The sequence below is a fragment of the Thermobia domestica genome, chromosome 1 (genome assembly GCF_964235325.1).
Source record: "Thermobia domestica chromosome 1, izTheDome1.hap1.1, whole genome shotgun sequence".
In the NCBI taxonomy this organism is placed as follows: Eukaryota; Metazoa; Arthropoda; class Insecta; order Zygentoma; family Lepismatidae; genus Thermobia; species Thermobia domestica.
In genome coordinates, this window is record NC_137454.1 from 292,047,131 (window position 1) to 292,065,455 (window position 18,325).

General features: G+C 35.5%; 1 protein-coding gene across 2 annotated transcripts in view; it reads left to right on the forward strand.

Moving 5' to 3' along the window:
* Positions 1-18,325, forward strand: part of LOC145661408 (uncharacterized) — a 176,950-nt gene that overhangs the window by 135,587 nt on the left and 23,038 nt on the right. For both annotated transcript variants that reach the window (XM_081726710.1, XM_081726713.1), the window contains 4 exons: positions 2,434-2,566; positions 3,540-3,747; positions 9,136-9,316; positions 18,020-18,196. In XM_081726710.1, the coding sequence (XP_081582836.1) occupies positions 2,434-2,566; positions 3,540-3,747; positions 9,136-9,316; positions 18,020-18,196 (699 nt within the window). The remainder of the gene's footprint in view (positions 1-2,433; positions 2,567-3,539; positions 3,748-9,135; positions 9,317-18,019; positions 18,197-18,325) is intronic.

Genomic DNA, 18,325 nt, shown 5'->3' on the forward strand with positions numbered 1-18,325 from the left:
TTGAAATATAAATCACATTTGAACACTTTTACCCCAGACATTGAAATATTTCGAAAAAACCCAATTAAACCCAAAAATATCCGAAAAAACCATATGGGCCTAGGTGGGTTGGGTTTTTACAAAAATACCTGGGTTCTCAAACCCTGGTGTGTGTTCAAATGATCTATAAGGTTATATTAAAGCAGTAGAAACAGCTATACTTCCCAGCGCGTGAAATGCGTAAGCCTAATAATGCGTATGCAGTGCCTGGCCTTCATTAATGATGTGTTAAGTGACCACATAGAGTACATCAGGCGGGGTTGAACAAAGGCGTGATTTGAAGAAAATGGTAAGAGAAGAAGACGGTAGTGGGAAAGTGGATTGCAGTGGGAAAGCATAATACAAGTAGATTTCTCTTATACATACCTGGTAGATTCAGATGATGATGAATATCCCAGTTCCATGCTTTTGATTGTCATTCAGCTCCAATCCTGATATGGTCTTGGTTGGCGGTGGATTATTATCTCAGAGACGAAGCAATGATGGCTAGTAATCCTTTACTAGTCCTGTAACGATTATGCTGAACACCCTCCGTTTCGGCTGTGCTAAAATTGAAAACAATACTGTTTAACCCTTAACTAGTGTGGTGCGGGTCAGATCGCTGTAACGAGTAAGACTTTGCATGTATATTTTTCATTGGGGTACGGATTAGTATATTTTCCTTAAAATTTGTATTGTAATTTGCTATTTAATAAACACAAATGGCGCGAAAGGTGCGAATAAACATTAAAAAATGTTTTCACATTGGTCGTCTTTTACATTTAGTATGTTTAGCTTTAAAAAAATGTTTGAGTAAGTTGACCTGTACCATGCCAGTTGCGTATAACCACCACACTAATTAGGGTTAAATTAAAGTCTGATATATGAAGAGTACAGAACTTTAATTATGTCCATGGCTATGGACATAGATCTTGCGTCGTTTATTTTTTGAGTACTACTGGACTAAACTTAACCATCTTTAAAATTACCTAGTATTTTATGTCAGGATCTTTACTGAGGTTGATAATCCAAAAGCTCGTGGACGTGATGTGAAGCCACGTACAGTAATAAAACTACTACAAGTCCGGGTTACACAAGTTCCAGAACGAATTTCGGAATTTAAGAAGTAAGAAATATGTCTGTGCCAGCTTTTCGTAATGAGTTCTAATTATGTAAGTGAAGCTTTCATCTGCGCATACGACGAATTCACAGACATGACTGTATAATAGAGTTTACTAAGTTCACCTGTAAACAATTGTATGTGAAGATCTTCATCATGATGTAAACTCTATTATACAGTCATGTCTGTGAATTCGTCGTATGCGCAGATGAAAGCTTCACTTACATAATTAGAACTCATTACGAAAAGCTGGCACAGACATGTTTCTTACTTCTTAAATTCCGAAATTCGTTCTGGAACTTGTGTAACCCGGACTTGTAGTAGTTTTATTACTGTACGTGGCTTCACGTCACGTCCACGAGCTTTTGGATTATCAACCTCAGTAAAGATCCTGACATAAAATACTAGGTAATTTTAAAGATGGTTAAGTTTAGTCCAGTAGTAGTTTAGTGTTCTGTATTTTCTGATTACCACTAAAATGAAAATTAGAAACTTGAAATAAAATCTAAGATTAGGACTACCACAGTATATTCAAATTGATCTTTTTCAGAAAAAAAATATGCGTGTACTTGTATTGTATGACTGTGATTACCTGTAGCTTTAACTGTTATTTACTGATCCAGACAGCAATACAAAGTTATTACAACGGAAAATTTTGCATAATATATAACCACGGATGGACAATGGGTACGCTACTTCACTCCAGCTTTTCATCTAAATGGAGGCAGAATTGCTGTGATACAGTACTTTAAAAGTAATGTGTCTGAGAGAACCAGGAATAACCATTAAATCAGACAAGACATTTGGAAAAGAAAATACGACGTTTTAGAAATTCTGAATCTTGCCAATTAGCACTTTTGACGTTCTATAATTATCAATCATTGTGAAATTATCATTTAACTTATTCTGAGCACGGTTACTGGAGATCAAAGTTAAAGTGACTATACTTTTGAGATACATTGTACAATCGTGCCAGTAGCAGAATGAAAGAGAGTGGAGGATTTTGTAAAGAAATAAGGATGGCACGGCTTTTTCTTCATAATTCTATGAGACAAATAAAGACAACTTGGAGAGGTTTGGTCTATGGTTGAATAGTAATGATTTTTTTTTAAAAAAAAAAGTCGTTTCTATCGGATTATCTGTGAGTGAAATCTTCATTTAAATTTATTTTTCTCCTTTATTCGCTAATTCAATTTAGTGTATCGTATAGGAAACGTATCAAGAGTTAATTAGAATTCAGTGTACAGAGACTTTGTTGTATGATGGTTTAGTAATTATTTTCGTATGTTTTGTAGGAATTCAATCAGAAGTAATAAAAACCTGTTTGAACAAAGTGAGGGCAGTAGACTTTTCCACGAAGGAACTTGATCAAGTTGTAAAGAAGCTTGGTCAGGAACACCTGGTGCCTAATCCGTCCAAATTAGCCAGGTAAGTGAACTACTGAAATACGAGCAGAAAATATCCAAATATGTACAATTTTCTCGGAAATTCATTTGTGCAGTGAGTTTTACCGTAGCATGTACCATTTGAAAGATATTGTATGTTAAATGTCAAGCACTTCACGAATATTGAACCAAATAGAAAGTTGTGCAGGGCCCCGTGTGTATGTGTAATCTTTTACGTGATTTATCGTTGACGAAATATTCTCTGATCATATATACAGACAGACACACAGACGTCAGTACGGAAACGGTGGGTCTTCACCCAAATCTGGTCTATCTGGATTTACATTTTTAATTTTGACCATAATACAATACTTCCTTGTTACATGTAACATGGAAGTAATAATAATCACAAAAATGTAATAAGATTATGACACCAATGTTGTAAAGAGTTTGTTCATACATACAGATTTTTTTCCGGTTAGAAATTGTTTTGATTTGTCAACATCAAAAACGTAAGCGTAACTGGTATTACTCTGCACTGTCTATTCGCGAAGTGTCTAGAGGAATTTAACATGCAACACCTTCCAAACGGTACAAGCTACGGTAAAATTCATTACACCGGCGAATTTCCGAGAAAATTGTGCATGAATTTGATGTATCACTAGCACCCATTCCCATTTGAAAAACCGAAAGTTGAATCCAATATGGCGGACCCAAGATGGAGGCCGGAATGGGTAACATGTGTCAGAGAAGCAGTACTTGATCCAATTTGTTTTGCATATCCCCACATTCAAGTCCAGTTACATCTAGAGAAACTAAAATCAATTTTGTGTCTGAGCGTTATAGTAGTGTATGATTGAATTCTGGATATTGAAGTCCCCCTAGCGAACAATTCGCGAATGCACTTTGTAGACTCAGGGCGTAAGCAAAGTCGTATGAAAATCACATCTTTGGAAAAATGAAACACCCTATTGTCCTCTATAAATTAAAATCTAATACTATTTTTTTCCTCCCAGGTACATAGTACGATATGTAATGAAGGAAAGGAACAATGAATTGGACCGCTCCCACACTCCACCTTTACCTCCATTGACTAAACTGCAGCAAAAGCTCTTGGTGTTAGTTGATCGAATTCAGAGGCAGTGTCCGCACTTATCGACGTTAACGGAAGAAATATATTCAGTGATCAGCTACAAGTTATTCCGTCTTGGACATGCTCCAGAGGTAAAGTTTATTCATATATGTTGAATTTAATTTGCTCCAGTACTTAATGCTATGAGATTTAAGTGAGATTTAAATAAGCAGGGATCTAAACAAAATAAATTACAATACTTATCTTATTTAAGAAGAAATAACTTAAATCACATGACTTCTCATGAAATTGAAGATACACTTCCTTTAGGCCAATACATACGTCCGATGAATAGAATCGAGTATATATGGAAATATATGGTGATACAGTGATTCTCCTTGGAACCACTATACTCCTTTTGATTAAACTTCATAGAATTGTTTAGATAGAGCAGGTTTCAAGTTTGTATGCTATTTTTTGTGCATCATTGTTATATTCTAATTTCGAATATGTCCATAGTTGTGTGTTACGAACATTAATCGTGATTCTATAAAAAGATTCTGATTGCTGTATACCCACAGTGTTTTCGAAAGTAATGGATTATTTTAACTATATTGATGATATGGGGAGTATAAGTTGAGTATCAATGTATACTCATGTCCAAAATGATTGTCGGATATCTATAACTGTCTTCTTGTAAGAATATAATTTGATAATGATTTTGCAGGGTACTTTAATACTGATACTATGTGAATAATCGGGAAATGTGTACTTGTGGTAAAGAGCGTGGGTAGGTAAGTATAGTGAAATGGTATTGGTCCTTTAACTTACATTTCTGAGGGTAGAAGAACGAGACACCGGAATTTTGCTGTATAGATTTTGGCGGCCATTCAACATCAAATTTCAAGATGGCGGCTATTATTTCAAAATGGCAACAGGGCAATCTACGCTACAGGGCGCAGTTTTTGGTCTTTTATCTTTGAGGGTAAAAACACGAGATACCCGAAATATGCTTTATAGTTTTTGGTGGCTATCCGACTTAAAATTTCAATATGGCAGCCATTATTTCAAACTAGCGGGCATCTACACTATAGGACACAATTTTCGGTTTTTTAACCTGTCCCTGGTCTTTAGACCTACTAGCTATTTTCCATTTTGTGGTAATTATAAAATGTGTACACTGTTGAATGAAACTTGAGTTCGAAATTTTGCTGAAGGAATAAGAATCAAGACTGAATTTCCAGCAACACAGTGTTTCTAAATATACCAGTATCTGCTGCTGGTCCAGGAAAATATAAATTCGCACCTGCAAATTTCTACCCACACAGTGAGCCTTCCAATATTGTCGAGATTAGTCTGTTTTGCTGGAAATTCAAGAATTCATTCGAAAGCGACATGTAGCTGGACACTGCATGTACATGATGTTGATACAAGCAACATACACCTAATAACAAAACAGCTTCCTTTTTTTTTTTTTTTTATGAGAAACCCATCTGAAAATGGCCTTTTCTCGGATTTAAAACATTCTGTCTACCGGGCATGTTTCTTTTATATTTCAGACAGTGTACTGTTTCTCTGTAACCTGCAAATACATGCTGTCACTACATACCATGTACAGTTCATGTTTATACAACCCTTTTCTGCTAAAACAAACCACCTGGAAATCCTGTGTTCGTATTAAAACCATACCATGTACCAGACTTGTAAACGACGAACTCCTGCTAGACGAACAATTCTCTGGAACCTGCATGAACATTCGGCAATACAGGGAGAAAAAAAACAGCTCATGTTCACAACAGATTTGTTTTGAAATTCAGCATAGCTGAAAATCACGTTAAAAAACGGAACACATTATATGTAATGTGCAGAAAATTTTCGTTCAACATTTAAAATACCGGCTGACCTGGAACGCAAATGTACATGTTTACAATATCGGTGGAGTACAGTGTATGTGTTGGTACCGTTACATACGCAGACACGTTTTCACTAAATACCACGTGCTACACATAAACTTACATTCGCTGATCTGCACATGTCTGCAGCCCGCAACATTTTCTTCTGAACATTGCATCTACATGCGCGTCGCACAGGTACTGATCAGTCAATGTACAGTGCACACATGTGATTTCATGTCAGGACAAAAATTATTACATTCAAAAACAGGTGTTATTTCCCGGATAAGTGCCTGTTTCTGTTCCAAACCATTTACTTTGCACGTAACACCTGTACCACATGAGCAAAACATGCGAAAACAGGCACTGTACATTGCCCGTTTTGTCAAAAGTTTTCATGAGGGTCCTCAATCTAGTTGAAAACCTGGCAAACTACGATCTGCAAACAACTAACATGGTTCGCAATACGAAACATCCCCTTTCACTGAATAGCAAAGTCAATTTCTAGTAATTTTGAAGCCATTTTTTTGTTGTTTGTTCATATTAATTTTTGGAGAATGATCTATAATTCTGTCCTGAATCTTTAGGAAACGGTCCTTGTGATCTATATAATCCATGATGAACAACAAATTCCTTGGTTTCATTACCTGTGTTATCCGGATAGTCATCATGATCAAGGGAAAATTTTTTTGCACTATTTGATAATTCTAAATTTATATCCTTATTAGCAGTAGGAGCTGTTTCGGTAACATAGGGCTAGTACTACTACTAGTAACAATAGTACTAGACATAGTAGTGTAGTAGTACTAGGTGAAGAAACAGATTTAGTGCGGATGGTTTTCCGATTTTTAAAAAAAATCAATTTTGACCAATTTTAATATGCACTTTTCAACTTCTCTCCGTTTTTTTTGAGCACCACTCAAATGTTAATACTTTGGCTTAAATGGTTTCATGTTTTTTAAGTGCAAAATACTCAGTTCACTAAAAGCGAGGGAAATAACAAAACTAAGAAATGCTTCTATAGGTCTATACGGACTGAAGTTCACTACGAAAGATAAATATTAAATAAAAAGATAAGAAAGAGATACAGAAAGAGGTATACAGAAACCGTTCTACAGCATTCACGGAAAATTTAACTGTTGGTGCTTGGTACGCATCATCGTGATAAAAACAGTTCACAATTAACAATTGGAGGGGGGAAAAAACAGTGGCTGTTCGCACATTAACATGTTTACTTAACGAAACACAACAATGTAAGTTATAAAAGTTCTGAACTAAATGTACAGTAATATGACTATGTATTCTTTCTGCTTAAATTTTTGCACTATAAAGAAGACATTTTCATCACATGTACAGTAGGCAACTAAATTATTTTTCCTTAACTCTCGAATGCTAAGATGATTTTTTAAACTGACACTACTAGAATGGATGAATTTTCAGCCGAAGCATAATTTTTCTTTTCTAAAGTAAATAATATTATTCAGGGAAATAGATATTCCGTATTCAGCTCACTTTTTTGTAGCTTGTAGCTCTTGACATTTTCTTTGCGGAGGGCCCCCAAACTCTGTGGTCTCGCCGCACTGCAGGCCATGCGGGCCTCTCAGTTACGCCACTGGAATGACACCAATGTCGGTTTTTTCTATCATGTGTTGGAGGAAGAAGCGAATTGAGCGAGAAGTATGACTTAATGCCTTGTCTTGATTGACTTTCACACTATTCTGGTCCCTCCCGTAGAGATGGGGGAATGCCATGTCGGGATATTACCCTGATGATATTTTGAATTAACCTTCGTATTTTTAGCAACATGATGTATGGTGAGCTTGCTATTGTACGAGCATCCAGCTATGATCATGACACCTGTATCAAAACTTTTTTTTACATTCAGTGAGCCATCTTTGAAAGTTCCTCGCATCTTTTGGCCAATAAAAAATTGCACGTGGCTTGTGACAGTTATCAGGATATTCCGTTTCTAACCTGATTGTACCGACTTGTATAAAATTTTCGACAATTGGTTTGACGCTCCTGAAAGTGTTTTTGCAGCAGCTTATGACCACTTCCCTTCCGTCGCTTTTCCCAACCTAAATCACAGTGAATTATGGCATGGACTATTTTCAGTGATGTTTTTAGCTGGTTCACGATACTTCTGTCCATGGCTGGATTCTCGCCGGTGACAAGAGCTTTGATTTCCCTAATCCAAGCCGGTGTTCGACTCAAAGCAGGCCAAGAGTTGATCTGTTTCTGCCGCACAGGAATCATCCCACGTTGCGCCTTATTTGTAATTTTCACCATTTTTGAGATACCAGTTTTGAACACAGTGAATCCACGTTCCATGCACAATTTTTTAATGGCACTATAACTATAGTTTACGTCGGAAAGTGAAAAATGAAATGAAATGTTAGAGTTTTACGTCCCACGGTTATGGCGGTTAGGCTAAAGGAGACGGTGGTGATGAGAGATGAATGAAGTGGTGGAATGAAGAAAGTGGGAGGAAACGGAGAACCTCGAGAAAACCCACGCACACGGTGTTTGTCCACCACAAAGTTCACTTGGCGGGAGCAGGGTTTGAACCCGAGACCGCAAGCACCAGAGGCGAACGCTCTGCCACTGAGCCACCGCGGCCCCTACGTCGGAGAGTGTTGTTATATGATCTTCCAAGTAATCACTGAGTTTCGGTGCCACTCTCACCACATCTGTCACGCATAGTCAACATTTAAAGGTACCCACGCGACTGGCAACTTCGTTCTCTTCCTGGTTGGTAGTACTGTTACAGATGTGAAAAGTTACTATTAATCGGAAACAACCTACTTATATCACTAATCCCTTCATTATTGTAATTTCGTGTTACTGTATGTACGAGTTTTACACACTACTTGGATTCAGTAAATTATAACTGCTTTGGTATAAAATGTTCATGTTCAAAAAGTAAGTTTTGTTTTACTCATTCATTCAGTTATATTTACATTTAATATATTATCAGTGAGTTTTTGTTATCATCACATTATAGTATCGTTCGACGTAACTCCTGGCGGGAAATCTGCCGCATGTATACTACAGCTATTTTAATTGAAGGTATTTTGGTATCTCATTTTGTCTGTTTGTCTAAAAAATAAACAAAGAATATATTTATTTTTTCACGCTTTTTTTCTTAGTAGAATGTTTAATTGAAATACAAACTTTTTCCTTTACTTCTTGTATGTTCCTTATACTTGATACAATTTTTGAGAAGTTCCTATACGTGTATCAATTTACAAAAATAAAGTACTACATTGGATAGTAAGGTACATTTATTATGTTGTGTAGATAATGGTCGAAGTTTATATACATTTTAGAAATTAAAGTACGTTATTTCAATTAAGAATTATTTCCACGCATTTTCAGAAAAAAGCCACGAGCCATGAGCTATTTTACTTTTTATTACGGTTTCCTATTCAGACCTTTGCTACTAACGTATAATTATGTGGATAAGCTGTTAGCGTATAGTTTTTACTGTAAGACCTCACTCCCGAAAAACCGAAATATATTGTATGTTTTACTTGGATTTTCACTAATTGGATCATATTTGACTTTGTATTGATAGTTACTAATCGTGTAACGATTTTTTTGTATATTTATATTATTAAACTTTTTTTTTTTTTTTTTTTTTTTCAGCAAATCGCCCAAGTATGCAATTTGGCTAGATTTCTTACCTCACTATGTAAAGTGCGATGTGAAGCGGAGAGGTTGTTATCTTTCTGTTACGATGCTCTCTTTACGATGGTGTACAAAGCTCTTACCTTTATATTCACTGTGATAACATGTTGGCCCGATATAATACCTAAATACGAGCAAGGTAATTTTGTCTTACTTTTAAAATTAATAAATATGTGCACTCAAGTGTTCTGAAAATTGTTTTCCTTCAATTTTCATTGAAGAACAAATAGTTACTAACCTCATAGGTAATGCATTAATTTTTTTAAAGTCACATTTACTGGTTTAGGCTATAGGATCATATCACATAAATACAGCAGATTTACCTTTGTACCTCGGAGATTCCAAGGACTGTATTGAGTTGAGTGATTAGACAAAATGTAAGTAATTGACAGTGACAGTGACAGTGACTGTGATTAGACAGTGATGGAAAACCAGACAACAGAAAATATTTTATCATTTATGCAAAATAAAACTGTCTGAATTTGAATTTATATAAATTTCCCCTGTCACACCCAAACAATGGTCTTGTTATAGTGTCCTCTGGAAAAGTGTGCGGGGAAGATAACAAAAATGGCTATATTAGAGCAACATTGAGATTTTGATTCCTAAATTCTGATTTTAAGATGACATCCTTGACTAATAAAGGTGAGGGTTAGGTAAGGCTTAGATGTATTTCTGATTGCAGTCACCTCCATGTGCTGAGATCTCCGTCATTTTAGCAAAACTAATTTTGCGAAATAGACGAATAGGCGCAAGGTACTAAATACAAAGTGCGTCTGTTTGTATTATATATATAAACTAGATTTACTAATTTTAGGCCATATGTGGGAACTCAAGTGTACCGCTATAAATTTCCAAATAATTTTATTCTCAATTTTTAGGCGAATTGAAAATATAAGAATTTTTCAAAATTTCCCCCTTCATTAGCATCTGAATACGCAACTTTTCCGCACTATCAGAATTGGAGATGCGAAAAATTAGCTGTTTTCGACCCACCCTAGTATTCTTAGCATTACGAAGTATTCCATATCAAAGTTGTGAACTGTTGTCTTTTAACAACATTAACTTAATCGATTCAGAAGCAAACGCGCATATTATGTCGGAAGGTGGTAACAAGTTTAGTTTTTTAAGTAATCAGTATGGGGAGAACTATCTACAGATAATTGGTTCTTTGATACCTCATTGGCATCTTGTGAGGTTTCCATGTAAATTGTTCACGTACACTTTTTGGTTACAATACTTATTCCACCTGTATTTCCTGTAAAATCTTCAGCAAGTCTTGCACAGTGTTAAAAGTCAGTAGGGGAAGGTTCTTTGCGGCGATTTTGTGGAGTGGTGGCCAGAAACACTCTTACATATTTTAGATTGTAATGTATATATTTGAATATTTGTTGCCGCACTTCCAGTTACTCCAGCATTTTGACACAAGAAAAATACTCTCTCCTACGAAATATCTGTACTTCGTAGCCCAAATAAATATTGAATAATATTGAAAGGTAACAATAATGAAGATGAAATATAGGAATTTTTAAAAATATTTTTCCTTCATTAGTACCTAAATACGCAAATTTTTAGCACTGTGAGAATTCAATATTGGAAAAATTAGGTTTTTCAACCCACCCTAGTATATATTCTTAGCATTATGAAGTATTCCATATTAAAGTTGTAAGCTAACGCGCATATTATGTCAAGTAGAGTGACCTGCTCTCTTTCGAGTTTGTTTCTTTTATCGTTTTTCTTGTTAATCGTAGTCATTGATTCGTCGTGTATTTTTCACATTAGTTCCCCGATCCTTTGATTGCAGTCTAATCTTCTTTAACATTTTCATCAATAGATCCCACTTCACGCGGTAAGAAAAAAAGCCTTTCCATTTTCCTTTTTCTGTAAATCTTTCACTGATTGTCTTAGAAAAGCTTTGGCATCCTGTAAAGCAGACCAATCTTGTCATTGTCATTTGTTGTGGTATCACTGATCGACAATGAAAATGCTTCGGAGATGAAAGTAACCACTTTTACTAATTTCAGGGTGCTGATAACGAAAATGACGTTAGTGTTTGAAATATGTTATCTCCGAATTTGCCTTGGCGCACAAAATAAAGGTTCGTGGTAACAGCAGCTGTCTGCTTATTTCAATAACCATCAATCTTTTGAGGGTTAACGTTATCCCTATCGCCGACAAAAAAGCATCAACCACATCACACTTCAGTTTGTATTGCAGTTTGCCAGAGAAAACGTGTTGTATAGTAACCCTGTGAAACTACAATTTGCATTCCTGAACGTGATCTTGGATATATATATATATATATATATATATATATATATATATATATATATTTATTTATTTATTTTTTAACATTATATGATTATACTGACAGAGAAATCACATAAATGTATTAAGAGCGCGGAGAAATTTGTAGTTTGCGACGAAGTGAATATATATATATATATAAAGAATTCCTACCATAAATTGAATGCAAATAGTGATCCTTGCATAGTTAAAATTTGCACGGGTGAGATACAAGGTCAGTATGTGGTGTATTGTATTTTTTCATTTTTAATCGTTGTATGGCTAGTCAGAAACGTGCTGCGTAAATGTGTTAACAGGGCGGACAATTTTCAGTATTTGCTGTAACATTTGCTAATCAAATACGGAATTTCACGCCTATCATAAAGAAGGCGTACCATTTCTACTTTGGTTGTAAAGTGGAATATGTGGATAAGGAGTAGGCACCACACGCTTCGTGTACTACTTGTTCTACAAACTTGCGGGACTGGCTACGTGGGGAAAAAGCCATGTATGTCGTTTGCTGTTCCAATCATACGAAGAGAGCCAATAGATTATATTTCAAACTGCTTTTTTGAAAGGTTTCTCCATGGCCAATCCAAAAATGAAAAGTGAACTATTACTTATCCCAGTATCTCTTGAGTTGTTCGTCCTGTGCCACATTTTGAAGAAAGAAAGAAAAAAAAAAAAAAAAAAAACACGAGTTACTGTTTACTAAAATTTGGAAGGAAATATTTATCTCTTCAATGATCCTGTATTTAATGCATTGTTAGAAGATAAGAAGATTGGATGGTATTATGGGATTCTTTCCGAAACGTGGTGACTTTTTTTTAAACCTGTAGACTTAGAATTATAAGGAACGGAGCACCTAATATCTCTTTACCAGAATTGTAAGGAACTAATGGAGTACCTAATCCCTCTCTACCAAGCAAGGGCGTGTAAAATGCAGTTAAAAAAATATACATGTAACACTCCCACATAGACTTCTTCCCAGAAAATCGCAGAGAAGTCAACGATGACCATGGAGAGCATTTTCACCCAAGTTACATCTACAATCAAAAAACACTATCAGGGTCACTGGAGTAAGTCTATGCTTGCAGGTTATTGCTGGACAATCGCTAGAGATGTTCCAGAACCACAATACAAGACAAAGAATCGCCGTTTGTAATATTCATGTAAAGTATGTTTTTATCACTTCCATTTGTACACACATGTGAATTTCTTAGTAACACTACATAACACACATCCTTCCGATTACACTTAAACTCGAACCAACTCAACATTTTTATTATGATTTTCGTGTTCAGCATCCACAATTGCAGAAGAAATCGTACTTTTCATTTCCGAAGCATGAAAAAAGTTAAAATTTGTTATCTAGTATATCGTCTAGTTAGTATTAGAAGTGCAACTTTGAATGCATTTGGTATTTAATATTTAACCATAACTTAAACCGTATTTGGTATTTAGTATTGGCACTACAACTTGGACCGCGTGTGATATTAAAGTAATGGTTCTGTTTTCTTAGCATTATTTTACGTTTGCTTTCGTTTCTAACGGAATCATCACGGCATCAGGATGTTCTTCCTATTTGTATATGTTGTAACATACATGAAACATTTTATTTCTTCTCATAGATCCGTGATTTACTCAGTAGATATATTGTCAATTCTACGAAGGTGTATCAAAAAGTTCGTGCAATCACCTAGATAATGTCCACTTTGGAAAACTCTGACACCATGATGGTATTAGTCTTTCTCTACGTAAGCACCGTGCCTATCGACACATTTTTGCCAGCGGTTCTTCACTTTCCGTAAACCCGTTTTATAAAAATTAAGCAGTTTGGCTTTGAAACCACATTCAACCTCAAAAGTGATGTCATCCCTACTGTCAAAATGTCATCCTCTGATTAAACGCTTCATTTCTGGAAAAGAAGTCATTTAGTGCTATGTCTGGTTAGTATGAGGGTGGGACAGTATTTCATATCCTAATTTCACTGCCTTCATGGATGCATGAGCAAAATGAGCTAGTTGCATTATCTGCCAACAGCGGCACACCTTTTGTGATCAATCCACGACGTTTCTTCTTCAGTTCCTCTCTTAACTTAGTCAGGAGATGGGAATAAGTACTAATAATAGTTTGCTCCCATAGTAGGTAACCTATCATGATGATCCCTACACAATCCCAGAAAACGGAAAGCATCATCTTGGCAGCAGACTTTTGCAATCGTTCCTTTTAGGGTCGGAGAGGAGGGGCTTCCATAGTTCGTTTATTTGCTTTATTTCTGGGTCATAGAGATAAGCCGAACTTCCATCCATTGTCACTAGTTTGCCGAAAAAGTCCTCTTCATCCATCTCACAGCTATGTCACATTTCTCTTGCAGCGTCCTGGCGATTTCTCTTCTGGAAAGATGTGAGCAGCCGTGGCAGCCAGCGTGCTGACACTTTCAGAAGATGCAGCTGATTGTAAATGATATTCCAGGCAGACCCATAACTCATTAACACACAACACTTTCAATAATTATCCTCTCGTCTTCCATTATAATCTACTCAACTTTCTCTTTCAAAGCGGCATCATCAGCGAAAGATGGTCTTTCAGATCTAGAGGCGTCCGAGGTGGTCATGTGTCCGACTTGGAATTGTTTCCGTTTGGATACTATCTCGTAGGATGGACTTCTATCTCCATAAACTTCTTGAATCTTTTCATGTATCTGCCTTGCTGATTTCCCCCTGAAGATGAAGGAACTTAATGAGGCCCCGTGCTTCAAGCTTGTCAATCATCGGACCTTCAGTGATTTACATGTAAAAATATATATATATATATATATATATATATATATATATATATATATATATATATATATATATATATATATAATAAAATAAATAAATAAATAAATAAAAAACAATAAAACGTTGTTCTAACGAGTCCAGAATTTGCATAGTTAACATTCAAAGACCTGTGCATGTCCTAGGAGTTTCGTTGTTCGTCACCTTCTAGGTGATTTCACGAACTTCTTGACACCCCCTCGTAGTTGGTTTGCTTTCCATTCCTAATGTCTTCAGAGGAGTTAAACCCATTTCATATTTATTTTTCATCATTAACGTTCAGACCGCGGTGACGATTTTTACTTTATCAACATATTCCTTCGGTCTATCTGAAATTTCATTTTTTCTCTCTTATTCTTTGTAGTTGTATTTGCTCACCCTTTTTTTCTTATGCATTTTCACTTATTTAATTTCGTTATTTAGTTGTTCGTATTTCCGTACTCTTTCTAATTTTTCAGCTGTTTATTTCTGTAAAGAGTTACTCTGAATAATATCCTCCCATATTCTCGTAGAAACAACAACAGATAAAAAAAAAATCACAATATTATTTGCTAGAGTACAGACTCAATTGCAAACTTCATATATTGTCAGCATTCTTGAGTGTACATTTTTACGAGCGATGAAAATTCCACGCTGGTAAAAATAGACTGCAGTGGCTATGGTAGTGTAATCTAGCCAAGGTTGACAGTATTATACCACGTGGCTTTTAAACTGATTCAAGGAATGTTATTGTGTTGCAAGAGAAAGGTTGTTTTCTCTGGCCTAACTCTAGAAATTCGTGTCTTTAGCTTAGTCAGCTTAGTGTTTTTTTTAGATTTCATGGAATATCTTCAATGGAGAATTCACATTTTGCCATTCCATGAACTGTCGTTTTATAACAACTCGAAATGATAATGATATTACATCTTAGTATCAGTGATGTGTTTAGGAACCTTCAGTTGGTCCTGACGAACTTTCGAGATATTTCTTTTTGTGTGTGTGGTGTTAGTATTTGTGGGACTCACGTGCACTTTTTTTTTTCTCCGATTTTTCAAATTCGCCAACATAATTTCCAGAATTCAGAATTCAGCTCCATACATAGTTTACTGGTCGTAATTAGCCGATTCGCACTGAGAAGCGGACGTAGACGCTTGTTATTTCATTATTGACAGCTATGCTTGTGTATCTAGGTCCTAGGTTATCTTCGTCACTATCACCCGTGCTGTAATGCACCATCCACAAACATCAGGTGCCAACATCCAATGTTTGGTTTTCTTAAATGTTCAACAAGTGTGGATGACTGACAGTGAGGGATTTACTAATTATTATTATTATTATTATTATTATTATTATTATTATTATTATTATTATTATTATTATTATTATTATTATTATTATTATTATTATTATTATTATTATTATTGTTGTTGTTGTTGTTGTTGTTGTTGTTGTTGTTGTTGTTGTTGTTGTTGTTGTTGTTGTTGTTGTTGTTGTTGTTGTTGTTGTTGTAGTAGTAGTAGTAGTAGTAGTAGTAGTAGTAGTAGTAGTAGTTGTAGTTGTAGTTGTTGTTGTTGTTGTTGTTGTTGTTGTTGTAGTAGTAGTAGTAGTAGTAGTAGTAGTTGTAGTAGTAGTAGTAGTTGTAGTAGTAGTTGTAGTAGTAGTAGTAGTAGTTGTAGTTGTTGTTGTAGTAGTAGTAGTAGTAGTAGAAGAAGAAGAAGAATTCAAGTACACACCTTTGTTTCATGTGTAACGTCGTATCAGGCAACATTTTTTTAGACTGACCCTTGCTGTCATCTGTTGCACAGCAATAAACTTTTACGAATATTTACAGAGAGAGTAGGACTGAGTCACGTCGCCAGCATGCAGCTTTGTGACATCAGTTGCAGAAATAAAAATCTTTAATTTCGGATTAGCCCAAAAGATACTTCCAGGCTTGATCAGATTTCCTCATTGATTCATTTAACTTCCTATATGTATTCCCTCCCTCATTATCCGGCTTCAGAGTGTGATTTTCCAAATTTGCCTCAACATTTCTCCAAGTAGTTGTACTAATCCCGTACATTACAGTTTGTTCTGGATCTTCAGGTGCAAATGGCCAAGTTCTCTCACTGTTCATTGGTTCCTCTGCGTATTTTGTTTGAATTTAAATTTATTAAACTTTCCAACGGGATGTGCATTACATTTGTCCTCTTCCAACTTTTCAGTTTTACTTTTCTCCTGACGATATTTTGAATTGGATATCCCGGATGGTGATATGAAAAGTCGGTACTAGGAAGAATCTTGGCATATTATAGGAGGAATCATAATAGGCCAAAACCTTTCGTGTAATAATAACATAAGCTCTTTACTGTTCATCTTTTGGGGAGTTCCTTTGTGGGGCCAGTTGATTAATGCTCGTACTTCCGTTTACTTGGCCCCGGATTCGGTTCCAGGTTGGAATTTGCTATGGATACAAACTCGATTAGCGATTCCTCTTAAGCAGTAGGTCCGGTCATATATAGCCTCAGTACTGAAAAGGCTATATTCCAATTAATTGATCAGTTAATCTAGAGAAACTTCCCATAATAAGAAAGAAAATTATCAACAGTGGTACTTGTATATCTCATATTGATCGGACCTCCGGTTTCATCAGTCGATCTCGTTTCTTCAGCAAAACTCATTTTATCCCATTAGGGCCAGCACTAGTTTCCATGATACCTTGCAGATGGATGTATCGATTGTAACTATTGCCTCATACATTCTCCCTTACATAGAACTTATCTGTCTACTCTATATATCTGCAGATCAATATGATTAATCAAACGAGACGGTAGTCACACAACGCCAATTTATGATCCAACTCATTTAATCGTTTTTTTCTAGATTTGTCTTTAATTTTTATAATTTAATAAAATATTGTGTTCAGGCGCAACGATGAAACTATGTACACTCATGTCCAAAATGATTGTCGCATATCTATAACTGTCTTCTTGTAAGAATATAATTTGATAATGATTTTGCAGGGTACTTTTAATACTGATACTATGTGTACAGTGGCGTATTTACGATTTTGTTTCGGGAAGAGGGGGAGCTTTGCCTGAAAATGTGAAAAATTTGCAAGATATTTCATATACTTTACTATAGTAAGATTTCGGGGGGGGGGCTTAAGCCCGGAAGCCCCCCTTAAATACGCCACTGTATTAGTATAATCGGAAAATGTGTAATTGTGGTAAATTTCATAGGAAAAGAATTATAAATACGACAATAGAATGAGTAAAACAAAATGTTGCTAAATGGACAAGAAAGTTTTATTTTCGTTTTATTGTTCTTACTTGCTGCTCTTTTGACATGAAATTTACCATATACATGTCTTGGCCGATTATACACATACTAACATTATAAAAAGTACCGGGCGAATTGGTTATGAAATCATATTCCTACAAAAAACATATTTATAGATATGCGACAATAATTTTGGACATGAGTGTAACATGTGCATTTAGTAGTAGTAGTAGTTACTTCTTCGCGTAATACAGTTGTTTCAGAAATGCATTTTAAATTCCCTGTTTACAGGTGAAATTGTACATTTGACTAATCATCCGGGTTGAGTGAGGAATGAACACGAAATCCTTGTAGTAAGTACATAACGTATTTATGTGTTGGAAAGATATTTTCTTTCAAATGACTGAAATATTTACTAGAAGATATATTTTATTTTTATGTTATTTTACCATGTGTAACTAGAAGTAATTAATATGTATTTTCTTTTTATATAGTGTCAAATCCGTTGGAGGAAACCGTTGCCTTTGTGATTATGAACCAAGGCACTACATTTGCTCAGCGCGACTACAAAATTCACGCTCTAAAGGAACTTCTACATAGGAGTTATGGGTATCCTTATGGAAGTACGACATCGGATCTCCTCCTTCAAAGTCTTATTGATAGAATGAAAGGTATGTATTAACTGAGTTATTGCAGATGTATTAACTGTTCTGAGGTCTACTGGAAAACTTTCTGCAACTACTGTGATACTAGTGTTCTACCATTATAAAATTCGAAAGAATAGACCTTTCTATGTTTAA